Source organism: Alligator mississippiensis, chromosome 5, assembly GCF_030867095.1.
Source record: "Alligator mississippiensis isolate rAllMis1 chromosome 5, rAllMis1, whole genome shotgun sequence".
Taxonomy (NCBI): Eukaryota; Metazoa; Chordata; order Crocodylia; family Alligatoridae; genus Alligator; species Alligator mississippiensis.
The window spans coordinates 15,108,597-15,121,812 of record NC_081828.1 but is presented as its reverse complement, the minus strand read 5'-3'; the positions used below and the strand labels follow the sequence as shown (position 1 = coordinate 15,121,812).

The 13,216-nt window shown below is 40.9% G+C and overlaps 1 protein-coding gene across 9 annotated transcripts in view; it reads right to left on the bottom strand.

Moving 5' to 3' along the window:
- PATJ (PATJ crumbs cell polarity complex component) overlaps positions 1–13,216 on the bottom strand; it is a 242,996-nt gene that overhangs the window by 59,960 nt on the left and 169,820 nt on the right. For all 9 annotated transcript variants that reach the window (XM_059727901.1, XM_059727903.1, XM_014593899.3 and 6 more), the window contains 2 exons: positions 9,667–9,739; positions 3,445–3,537 (listed from right to left, as the gene is read on the bottom strand). In XM_059727901.1, the coding sequence (XP_059583884.1) occupies positions 3,445–3,537; positions 9,667–9,739 (166 nt within the window). The remainder of the gene's footprint in view (positions 1–3,444; positions 3,538–9,666; positions 9,740–13,216) is intronic.

Sequence of the window (13,216 nt, the reverse complement as noted above, 5' to 3'; positions counted from 1 at the left end):
CTTCCTGGAATCTTTTGAACATATATTAACAACCTTTACAGCAGTAGGATGTTGGCCACCGTGGTCCCCCTACTTTACCTGTGTTAGAGCATTACGTCTTGGGTTTTGTGTAAAGCTTGACCGTGTAGTTTTGCTAAGAGGTTAGACAATGGATCTGTATAGGATGGTTTCTATAAGGATGCTGCTGCCTCAGGCAGGTGTGGGACAAGATGACCTATGGAGGTCTCTTCCAGCCTTACTTTAGTTAAATTTTTTTATTAGCTTTCAGTGTTTCAAGTTAAATGATTCAGGGGCACATCTTTCCAGCTATATAAAAACAGATCAATATTGCAAGTCCAAATAACACCCCAACACCAAACCGAAATTTACTGTATTTACTCAAATCTTAGACAACCTTGAATTTAAGATGACCCCCCAATAATTAGATTCTATACATGGCAAATTTATAAATGTATTATAATGTTGCCATGTACAGAATCTAATAATCAGGAGGTCATCTTTAATTCATGTCTCCCACTGCTTACAGGGAAGGCAGGCAATGTGGGGCAGGTAGTATGGGAAGATCAAGCAGCTTGATTCCAGCTTGTGCCTGCCCCTCCTGCAGCCTCAGCTTCCCCCTTGCCCCTCTGCCTCTGCTCCCCCTCTCCACCCCCTTCTCCCCACTCCAGCCTCCTTAACCTTGCTCTGCATTGGCAGGCTCGATCCCCATTTTTGCCCAGGGCACAGAGCATGGCCCCAGCCCAGCCCAACACCCATAGCAGCTGTGCAGGCTGTGTGCCACTACTATTGGGCTGGGCTGGGGTTATGCTCAGTGCCCAAGACTGTACTGTGGACTATGAAACAAAGCAAGCAGGGAATGGAAAGGTATAGGCAGGGGAGCAGAGGCTGCATCAGGAGGTATATGGGGATGTGCAGTGGCAGCAGGAGTGGGGCGAGGAAGGAGCAGACAGCTGTTGCTGGGTAGGGACTGAAGCCCAAGCCAGAGCAGCTGCCTGTACACCCCCCCACCCCGTGCTAACTACCCTCATACTTGATTCTAAGATGAGGGGTTTTCCCCTTCCCATGTTAAATGGGAGAAAACCCTGTCTTAGAATTGAGTAAATATGGTATTTACTCTTTCTAAATATGTAATATACCCATGCAACATGCAGACATCATGAGCATGAGTAGTTTAAGGAATATCCTCAGTTCTTATACAAACCATCATTTCTGTCAAGATCCAAGTTCTAAAAGAATCACTTAATGGGTTTTAAAATATTCTTCAAATGTTCATAGAATCAAGACAGCCGGGTCCTTAGAAAACCAAAGTGCTCTATCAGATCACTTCAGGTACCAGCTGCTAGTATTGTAGCTATTTGACCTCAGGTTCAGTGATACTAAGTGCAATATAAACAATCTTCTTTCCCCTTCTACTCACACAGGTCCATGGCCGTATCAGTTATATAAAACTTAAGACTTTTGAAAGCAATGAACTAGAAACACAAAACATCCTGGGCCAGCCTGGCAAACCTACCATCAATAAATGGATGCCGAATGAGTTGCTATCAACTTCAAAACTCAAATGAAAAACAATATTTCTGCATGCTTGTATGATCCAGAACATGTAATGTTAGGTTGCTGCTTTGAGTTGTACTCATTTGAGAGGGATTTTTGTGGACAAGAATATACACATACACATTATAGATGTATGTACTGACTTTGTGATTCTGGACTTCTCAGAGCACAGAAGAAGTTAAGTGCTAACTAACAGTGATGTGACTGCGTGGGCAACAAACAGGGACAACTTTTATGATCTTGGCATTGAGGCATCTTTTTCCTAGACATCCACTAAGAGACCAATGGAAATCTCTATTTATCTTCTTATCCAAAGAATAGTTATCTTGTGCTGCACTGCAGTGTTAACAAGGGCCATGTACAGACCGTTTCTCCTGGGAGAGTTGCTTCAGGATTTTTCTCTCAGAGCAAAAATGGCTGCTCCAGGAGAAAAAATAACTTGGAAACAACCAGGGCTGAATTACTCTAAGAGAGTGTTTTTTTTTAGATACAAAATGTCTGGACACATTCCCTTTTTTGTTTTCCCAGACACATTTTCCTCGTAACCCAGCCTGGGATCTCTGCAGTGCCTTCAGCTCTTCTGAATTAAAAATTTGCTTACTCAAAGAGCTGCACAATGCCATGCCCAAATACAACTTGCCCACATTTTTTACTGTACCTCGCTCCTGACTTTTTGCCCAAGGTTCTCTCGTGTCCCTTGTCTCTGTCACCCGTATCAAGAATTGTATATTTTATCATAATTATCTGTATCCCTTGAGCAATTCCTTAAGTAAAGCACTCCAAAGAGAGCTGGCAAAGAACTAAAATAATGCATTTACAGCTGGTATTCACAAATTAAGCCTCCAATTAATTTATATCCAAACCCATTAATACTGTTGACTGAATGTTCCGGATAACTCAGATAAATGCATATACTCAACCGACAAGTGTTTTATCACTCAATCAGAATAGACATTTCAAATCTTAAACACCTTGCTAACTTCTGATGCTTGGCAGTCCATGGAGTATTTACTTGTAATACTCATCAAGTAGTTCCAAAAAATCAAGGCTGGTTCACAAAAATGTTATGAAGCAGGAAGAAAATAAATCCAAAACAAAAACATAATATTTTTAATTGATGACTGCATACACAGCATGGCTGAGCTAATAAACTCCCTGAGGAAACTACAGTAAGCTGTTGAGAGGAGGGGCAGAGAAAGGAAGATTGTCTCAGCAAATCTGATGCTCCTCTGGGTTAGTCACTCCTCAGCATATTTAATACTTCTGTTTTAAACCTCTAACGCAGTGTTAGAAGAGTCAAGGTACAAGCCTTGGGAGGTTTGGACAATGTAAAATACTGACACATTACATAACAACAACACAAACCCTCGGTATGTGTCAGTGAAACATTTGGTATTTATTACTGTACCATACTAAACTATAAGTTATGGACTTGACACACAAATTACTGAGACAAATTCTATATCCTATGTTATATAGGAGGTCAGACTAGCTTATGATAATGGCTCTTTTGGCCTTAAAATCTATGAAGCTATGAATACAAATATGACCATGATTTATATACACAAGCTTGTTTCCAGGATGTGTCACGTATTTTTAACAAAAATAGACATGATCCTCTTGGCAAAAACAAAACAGGAAGGGAGACCAATGATCAGGATGTATGTAATTATTCTACCGCAACAATTTATGGATCAAAGATAGGAAAATATATGTAAAAAACCAAACAAATACATGAAATTGCAGCCTCTCAACTATATTCATTAGGAATTATTCCATACAAGTCAGCTGCAGTTCCCCAAGCAGGAAAAGAAAATCTGGTGAACATGTTAACACCTTCTCAGCTTTCAGTTTTGTGGGCAGCTAAACATTTCTTTAAACAGCACTTACTACTTTGATGCATTTATCTTCGGTCAAGCTTTTCACGACAACTTCCGAGCTGGTATCTTCTTCACTGCTTGCAGGTTCAGTGCCACTGTGATCCTATTATAGAATGGTTTTTGTTTTAGCATGACTACATTTCCTCTAAACAGCTCAAGACAAAAAGATTAAACCATTTGCAATGTATACTTCATGCAAGTCTTATGTGATGGGATGAAATAAACATAATATTCAACCATAAATCTCCGTGGCTGAAGAGAAAAGATCAAAGCAAAGGTAAAACTTAATATACGTCTCGGGCTTCAGTGGACTAGTGTTAAGTACTACAGGGTCTGCCCCTTTTTATGCATCGCTAGGAATACTGCAAGTGATATCCAGGGACAATTACTATGACAACAATGAGGGTGAAGTTCAGGAACTGGGAGGGAAGGTGTTGCTGCTGAATAGTGCTACAGAATTCTTCTCTGATGAGCTAATGCTTCGCCTCACTTAGAGCGCACGCAACAAATCCCCTTTGCTTAGACAGAAGAGGAGCAAAAAAAGTTTTCTTCTTTCTGTACAGGTCTCCTAATGAAAAGGGCTTATGAAACAAACAACTGTATCACAGCCAGAGCTGAGAAGTTGATCTGATACAGCAGCAGACGGCAGCCTTTTTAAAGCCGTGGGCCACAATGACGTGGCTCAGGTCTGAGGCAAGCCAGTGCCAGGACTTGGCTGTTGCCACTGCTTCTCCGTGCCACCCTCCCATAGAATCATAGAAATATTAGGGTTGGAAGGGACCTCTGGAGGTCATCTAGTCCAGTGCTTCCCAACCTTTTCCAGCCCAAGGCAAACTTACATTAATAAAACTTTTCTGCAGCACATCTGTTAAGGCATTCCCCATCCTTATACCTGTTGTGGCTCACTGCCATGGCAAAATGCCATGGCACACCTGTACATTTCTGATGGCACACTTTTGTGCCACGGTACACTGGCTGGGAAACACTGATCTAGTCCAACCCCCTGTTCAAAGCAAGACCATCCCCAACTAGATCATCCCAGCTAAAGCTTTGTCTAGCTGGGTCTTGAAAACCTGCAACGATGGCTATTCCACCACCTTTGCGTAACCTGTTCCAGTGTTTACTACCCTCCTAGTGAGAATATTCTTCCTATTTAGCCTAAACTTCCCTTGCTGCAACCTGAGACCATTGCTCTTTGTTCTGTCATCTGCCAGCACTGAGAACAGTCCAGCTCCATCCTCTTTTGAAACCCGCTTCAGGCAGTTGAAGGCTGCTATTAAGTCCCCTCTCAGTCTTGTCTTCTGTAGACTAAATAAGCCCAGTTCCCTCAGCCTGTCCTTGTAAGTCATGTGCCCCAGGCCCTGAACCATTTTTGTTGCCCTCCCCTGGACTCTCTGTAATTTGTCCTCATCCTTTCTGTAGTGGGGGGGGGGCAAAACTAGACACAGTACTCCAGATGTGGCCTCACCTATGCTGAATAGAGGAGAATAATCCCTTGCCCTGCTGGCAACACACCTACTAATGCAGCCTAGGATGCTGTTTGCCTTCTTGGCAACAAGGGCACACTGTTGGCTCACACTGTCACCCCCCGGGGCCTTTATTGCAGAGCTGCTTCCCAGCCCGTCAGCCCCCAGCTTGTACCAGTGCATGGGATTGTTCTGTCCTAAGTGCAGAACTTTGCATTTGTCCTTCTTGAATCTCATGAGATTTCTTTTGGCCTAATCCTCCAATTTGTCTAGGTCACTCTGAATCCTAGCCCTACTACCCTCACACATATCTACTACTCCCCCTGGCTTGATGTCATCTGCAAACTTCCTGAGGGCAAACTCTGTGCCATCTTCCAGGTCGTTGATAAAGACAGAACAAAACCAGCTCCAAGACTGATCCCTGGGGCACTCTACTTCATAGCGGCTGCCAACTAGACATTGAGCTGATTACTACCAGACACTGATTACTAGTAGAGCCAGTAGAATCAGAGCCAGCTAGACACTGATTACTACTCTTTGAGACCGATTCTCCAGCCAGTTTTCTGTCCACCTTACAGCCCATTCATCCAGCCTGTAATTCCTTAGCTTGCCTGGGAGAATGTTGTGGGAGGCCATACCAGAAGCCTTGCTAAAATCAAGGTACACCACATCCACCAGTCTCCCCACATCCACAGAGCCAGTCATCTCATCATAGAAAGCAATAAGGTTGGTCAGGTATGACTGACCCCTAGTGAATCCATGCTGACTGTTCCTAATCACCTTTTTCTCCTTCAAGTGCTTAAAAATAGATTCCTTGAGGATCTACTCCATGATTTTTCCAGGGACTGAGGTAAGGATGACTGATCTGCAGTTCCCTAGATCCTCCTTTTTCCCTTAAATATGGGCATTATGTTTGCCCTTTTCCAATCATCTGGGACATCTCCTGATCGTCCTGAGTTTTCAAAGATGATGGGCAATGGCTCTGCAATCACATCAGCCAACTCCCTCAGCACACTTGAGTGCATCTCATCCAGCTCCATTAATTTATACACATTCAGATTTTTTAAGCAGTCCCTAACATGTTCTTTCACCACTGAGGTCTGCTCAACTCCACCCCAAACCGTGCTGCCCAGTGCAATAGTCTGGGAGCTGACCTTGCCTGTGAAGACAGAGGTGAAGGAGGCACTGAGCACTTCAGTCTTTTCTGCATCCTGTCACAAGGTTGCCTCCTCCACTTCCCTGATACTCCTCTTGCTACTGACATACTTGTAGAAACCCTTCTTGTTACCCTTCACATCTCTTGCTAGCTGCAACTCCAGTTGCGCTTTGGCCTTCCTGACTTCATCCCTGCATGTCTGAGCAATGCTCTTATATATGACATAGGGAAAGCTCCCTACTGCCCTGACATGGTGCAGCATAGGTGAAGCTCCCTACTACCCTGACATGGTGCACCATGGGTAAAGCCCCTTACCATTATTCTTTAACATATTAAAACCATCGGCCCTAATTTTCTTCTTTTACCCAGTCCCTGAACCAGAAAATGTTGTTGTAAATAAACTTTTTGGGTCTTTTTGGGGGGGTTGAGGAGGAAGTTAGTAGTTTAAATCAACTCAAGTTATTGCTCTAAATCCAGAGCCATTTTTCCTTGCACAGTAATGTTGACTTACAAAACATTTGCAAACTAGTCAGAGGGGACCAGCAGGCATTGGGAGAGTCCCTATTCCCCCGAGCACTACCAGGAGTGACTAGAAATAATGGTCACAAGCTGGCAGAGGGTAGATTCAGGCTAGATATCAGGAGGCACTACTTCACTGTCAGGGCAGCTAGGATCTGGAAGCAACTTCCAAGACAAGTGGTGCTGGCTCCTACCCTTGGGGTCTTTAAAAGGAGGCTGGATGAACACCCTGCCAGGTCGTTTGACCCCAGTACTGTTTCCTGCCATGGCAGGGGGTCGGACTTGATGATCTGCTCAGGTCCCTTCCGACCCTACCAACTATGAAACTATGACTTTGTGTAACAAATCCAATTTCCTGTAAGGATCTTCACTCCCAGACTTATTTACCAGTCTATTCACAATTCTTGATAGGCACTGTACAATTAAAGGTAAAATAGAAATTATGCAAATAGCCTTATCACTCCCTCAAGAGGTAATCTACTGCTCCATTCTTTAGAAGATTCACTCCATTCAGTGTTCAAACACAATACCTCACTCCATTAACAAAACTTATTATGTAAGAGGTGGTTTTATGATGAATTAAGCTTCTTGCAGTAGAGCTTATTTTAGATTAATGAATTATATTTTGGTTTTGCCAGTTAGCTACAATATTGGGGGACAATTATCATGGCCCTGTTCTACCCTGTGGTTCATAAAAACTGACCACAGGTACAGGAAAGTTTATTGTTCAGCCCTTTTCTTATTAAACTGCTCCAATCAAGATAAGAAAATAAGCTAGAGAGAATTAATGTAATTGCATCTTGCAGTTATGCTGTCATCATGATATACTGTTAAATTACCCAGGCCCATTTTACAAAACGTACCAATTGTTATGCAAATTATAAGCAACATTCATTGTTAAACATGCATTCAGTGTCTTTTTGTAAAACATGGCTGATATTTTCAGATGTGAACAATTACTTTAATACCAAAAAAGTGGGATAAAGCTTGGTGTAATTGTTTGTCATGACAGTCTCATTTGTTATACTTTAAAATGGTGTGAAACGGTTACCTGACAGCCCTGGAGGTCAAAGTCCTATGTTTAGATACAAAATAGGAACAGCATAAGTAGTAAAAGCTCCCTTTGCTACTTGAAAGATGACATACTAAGGAAGTCTACAAGAAATGGAACTCAATTCTTTGGCCTCCATATAATGGTGGATCTTGGTGATGTGGATACTTGACTTGGCAATCATGAAAAAGTCTCAAGAGACACCAAACAACTGCCATGACTTCTGTCCAATGACCCAGAATATATTGGAATCAGTGATCTTGAGGGAAAAGACTCTTCCTAATATGAACCACTATGCTATTTTATTACTCAAATCTAATGACAAAAAATACGTATTTATAAATAAAAGTCCCACAGAAAGTTGTCTTCCTTGTAATACTATTTTGAAAGATGCAGTTGCACAGGGAAAAGCAGGAGTCCTTGAGGATTGAATGACAGGTAACACTACAAGATCAGGAAGAGGTGACGGTACTATTTGTCTCACCATCACTGGTGTGTGAACGAAAGGGGACTCAAGCTGGCAAGAAGGTGGCCACAAGAACAACAACAAAATCTTTAAAATGTACTTAGAAGCTTAGACCGTATAAACTGCAGAATAACCCATGTGGACTCCAGCAGCTAAAAGGCTCCTAACAGAGCATGAAGCACCATTTCAAAATCAATATTTTTCCTTAGCAAAACAGGCAAAGAAAACCCAGGGCTTTGATTAAAACATTACCCAGAAACAAACAATATGGGGTTTTTTTGTACAGCAAAACACTTGAACTACATTAGCAATGTCTGCTAAGTGGCCTTAAATGTTACTATCATCTTGAAAATGACAAAACGCATGCCTCCAGAGGTTCCATCTGGCACTGCACCGAGTGAGCTAATGCTGCATTACTGTAATAATGCTTATTGAAATATCAAACACAAATGTACCAGAATTTAGCCACTGAAGGCTAGACCAAGCCTCAGCTGAATCATAAAATATGCTTTGCTTTATTAGCTCAAATAGATTGAATTAAAAAGTGGCAGCAGAGCTAGCTATGCACTTTAACTACAAATAAAATGTACTCTCTCTCTTAGTTACACTATCATATTGGGACATCAAATTTATAACAAAGTGGCGACATTACAGATCACACTGTGCAGTATAAACATTGGACTCACAATACTCAAGAGACTAATGAGCCTACAGTTGTAATAAAGAATAGTACTGGAAACGCTGTCACACTGAGGACGGTTTTAGTCTTGTCGTCTTGCAAACAAAAACATCAATTTATTTTTCAACAGCAAGAACCATGCTACGTATGATATGACACACAGGACTTGATGGTAAAACATCAATTGAAGTATTATAAAAATTTAGTAAGTTGAACTAAGATAAGTATAAATCTGACTGTCCAATAAGCAGGGCACAGTTCTAGGAATCAAGAGAACTGGGATCTATTGCCAGCTGTCAAAGGAGCAAGTAATTTCACCAGGCTTCCCCTTCTACCATTTATCTGTCTACCTACAGAATGAAAGCTGTAAGGGGCTCAGACAGTTCCTTGCTATTTGTTTGCATTGTGTGTAACACAAGGGGGCTGCAATTATATTTGGGGCTGCTGCCATGCATATAAAAACAGTAACCATTTACTGCAGCAGGTTCACTTTTATTTTCTAAATCCAGGTATGAAGATATGCTCCTAATGCCTCTGAAAGAGTTGTATAATGGTGGAGAAGATGGAGGTCCCAGAAAAACAATGTCTTTTCTCTAATGGGAACTCCAGATTCCAGTTATGTTCCAGGCAATAAAGCCCCCCAACAGAGATTTCAACCCTCTAGGAAAGAAAGGCAGGGGAAGAGACAGCAGAACTGTCAAGTGACTTATTTTCTTGTTGTATCCAATAATCAGAGTGGCAAATGTTTCATTAAAGAAAAAAACAAACCCACAAGACAAAACACCCATTTGGTCAAGTTCCTACCCACAACGTTTTATGATTCAAGTTTAATTAGACAAGGTGTTTGGTCGCACTGCTATCTAATTTAGCAAGCCCCAATTAAAAGGCATCTTACCTCAAAAGAAGATTGGGAGCTGGATTGTAATGGGAAAGGAGTAACAGCCATCTGGTTGAGTGCATCTTCATTTCTATGAGACATCAAGAGAGACAAAAATCAGTATGCTATGCTGAAAACACATGCCTAAACTTTTCTTTAAGGTGGTCATTGTTTTATTTATTGGTTTTAGGTACAAAAACCCATTTCTTATATAATACTATAAACAGGGACTTCTGCTTGCATTCCTTGCTAGTTCATCTGTGATCACAGCACTTCAACATGTGGATATTGAACAGAAATGAAAACAGGGTGTAAATACTTTGACAGCAGCAGAGGAATAGTAAATGGGAAATGACAATACAATAGCTAAAAGACTCTGCATAGAGATTTCTTTTCCTGTTAATAGACCCTATTTCAATTGCTTCAAAAGAAAGGGCCCAATAGCTACTTTTATCACAGGCAGGAACACAAGGCTGGATGGGATCTTCTGGGTAATCAAGACCAGCCCTCTGCTACTGCACACCAAAAGTTCCTTTTCATAAACTGAGCTGCATCTTACATATTGTTAGGATGGTTTGCTACTTTGATTGGAAGACTCCTATAATTTCTTAAAGGGATATAGGTAGTAGCCATGTTGGTCTAAGGACAAAGGCAGACAAGGTTCTTTGGGTAAATCTGATAACTTTTATTAGACCAACTCAAATAGCTGGAAAAATTCTTCTTAACAAGCTTTTGAGTATAAATACCCGTCATCAGGCTGAGGAAGCATCTGCAGTTGGTGGGGGCTCTTCCTGGATGGAATGAAGAATAAAGAAGGAGTCCTATAATTTCTTTGCACTCATGGTTAGGAACCACCTTCAAGGTTGAAGCCTAAATGTATTTATGGCAAGAATATACCCTTTTATTCTTGTCTACTGAGCTCTCTTCTAAAAGCATGCTTCATGACTGTACCTACTTCCTGTTTTGATTACTAGATTCCTTCTGCCATTAAACAAAAACCCCTCTTTTTTCTTTTCAGTATATCTTTGTTGCATACACTTCTGAAAATCTCATACATGCACTTAGCAAGTATATCAAGAGGGTAAAAGAAAGCAATTAATACTAAATATATATCAATGAACAGCATCTCAAAAATAATGATGGTAATTTAAAGCGTATTTTTCTTTTTTGAATGACTGCATGCTCCTAAACAGGCAAATTATTACTTTGCAAATTTCTAACTATCAAAAGCATTTTTATCAGATGACAATACATATTAATTTAGCCTTATTAGAGGGGTTTTTTTCCAGTGATATTCAAAACTATTGGACATGTCAAATTAACTGCACACCTTTCTGGCCTTTATAGAGCATAATCAAAGAAATAACATATTATAAAACATTGTTAAAAAAAGCATCTGATTTACAGAAAAAAAGCCCAAGTTGTTTTTTTTTAAACTGCATGAATGAACCATATAAAATGGTGCATAAAAACTGCACAAAGACTACAAGAAAAGTCAGGCCTCCATTTTGCTAAGAACTCAATAAAAGAGAGAAAGTCCACACTCCACAGAGCTTCAAGGAAGCATCTTCTAGGGAACTGGGATTAAGTGACTTGACCAAGGTCACATGGAATCTGTGGGAAGGTCAGCAACTGAACCCAGATATTTCAAGTTCCAGCATTTTAAGCACATACTTGTCTTTCCTTTATTTTCTAGGAAAAAAAATTATTTGTTCAGATGGCAATAAATTTAAAAATAGAATATAAATGCATGGAGGAAAAAATATATGTATATGGTTTCACTTTTGTTTCTCCTTCAAAGGGTTAATTTTGTAAAACCAGGATGTTGCGGTTACTCTGAAAAAGACAACACTATAAATCAATACCCCCCAGCAGAGCTGAAGATGGCAAATGAAACTGCAAGCATTTCAAATGACGAATCCTACAAAGGTTGGTGAATTCATTTCCTTTATCTCCAACAGAACAGCCATGCAGTTCAAAGAAACTGTTTTAGGATTGATCATAATCCCTCACTTTTGTACTCTCTCGCAGCCTCTCCTTTTGGCCCTCTTCAAAGCTTTGCAGCAGTTAGAAAATATGCTAATGTCGCTGCGACAATGACCACTGTTACAAAATCGGGCATGCAGGAGGGCATGACAGAAATCCTAATGCTCAGCATTATCTGCATTTGCACCTCACAACTTCCAAGTGCCTATCGTTTCCCTAGTACAGCATATTAGGGAAGGATATTACTTCCTCCTTTTGTTTTCAAGTGGATACAATCCAATTACACTGCAGTTCTCACCTGAGAGGATTCATCAGAAAATCTAAGATGCCTAAGATCTGTAGCAATTTTGTCTGATTGTACAGGTTTTTCCTCATCTCCCTCAAGCATTGGAAAATGTCTTCATAAAACATGAATAGCATAAAAATTAGCACAAAACTGAACAGTCCACAATTAGAAGTAAACTTGATTGTAATAAAGAATGGTTCTTAATGTTTAGTTTGTGAGAACTATTTTGCTTCTAAGAAACAGCTAGACATTATTTTTAATATCTACATTATAAATTGCTTTGTTCTTAATTACCCACATATATAAATGCACTGAATATATACAAACACCAGGATTTATTCCCACATCATCAGCTTGAAATTTGTATGTCATTTTAAACAGACAGTAATTTTCATTCTATGTTATAATTTTTTTCAGTCATTCCCCAGCAAAAGAACCAAGGTTGCAACCCCCCCCCCCCCCCCCATCCCAACTTGTAATCTACCTCTACTAGCACACATTCAAACACATTAATACCACTTCAAAGGAGACTGCTTCAAAGCAGAATCAAAGTGGGAACATATTTTAAAGTGACAGATATAATAATAAATGCTCTCTTTGCTCTTCACTCCAAGAAATGTCCTTGATTAAACATGAATTTATTTAAAATTAAAAGAAACAGTTGTTTGCTTTTGATGTTGAAGCTGACAGCTCAGCAGTCGCACCATCATTTTCAAGTTCCAGTGGCTGCAAAAGAACATTCAACATGTAGTCCCATAATTACCCCCACTGTTGCCATTGAATACCACTCAACAGTGCATCTACAATTTTGGAAGGGGGTACATATGGCACGGTGCCTCTACGCATGTAACACAATGAATATTTTTCTCCTAAACACAGTGCTCAGCCTCTGACTGGGTCACCCTGAGTCATGAGAGAGCTGTGACATCTGATGCTGATGCCAGTGAAGCAATGCGTGGGAGGTTAGTTTGACACTCCAGATGAGGGGAGAACTGAAGCCAGAGGGTGGCCACAGCTGCATGTGTCCACCCTTAATACCACTCAGTAGCATGGGGATGGGCAATTATTTGGGCCCGAGGGCCATTTAAGGAGTTTGGGTTAGCTGTCGCTGGCTGGTCAACACCCCACACTGCAACAGCTCACCGCAACTCCCTAAGTGGCCCTCCAGCCAAATACTTGCCCACTTCTGGGCAGAGAGAACACGGGTCAGGAGAACCTAACCTTTGTTGCCCGCTTCTCCCTGAGGCCCCGGCATGCAGCCAGGTCAGCGATGCACTGTGTTTCCATGAGCTGGCT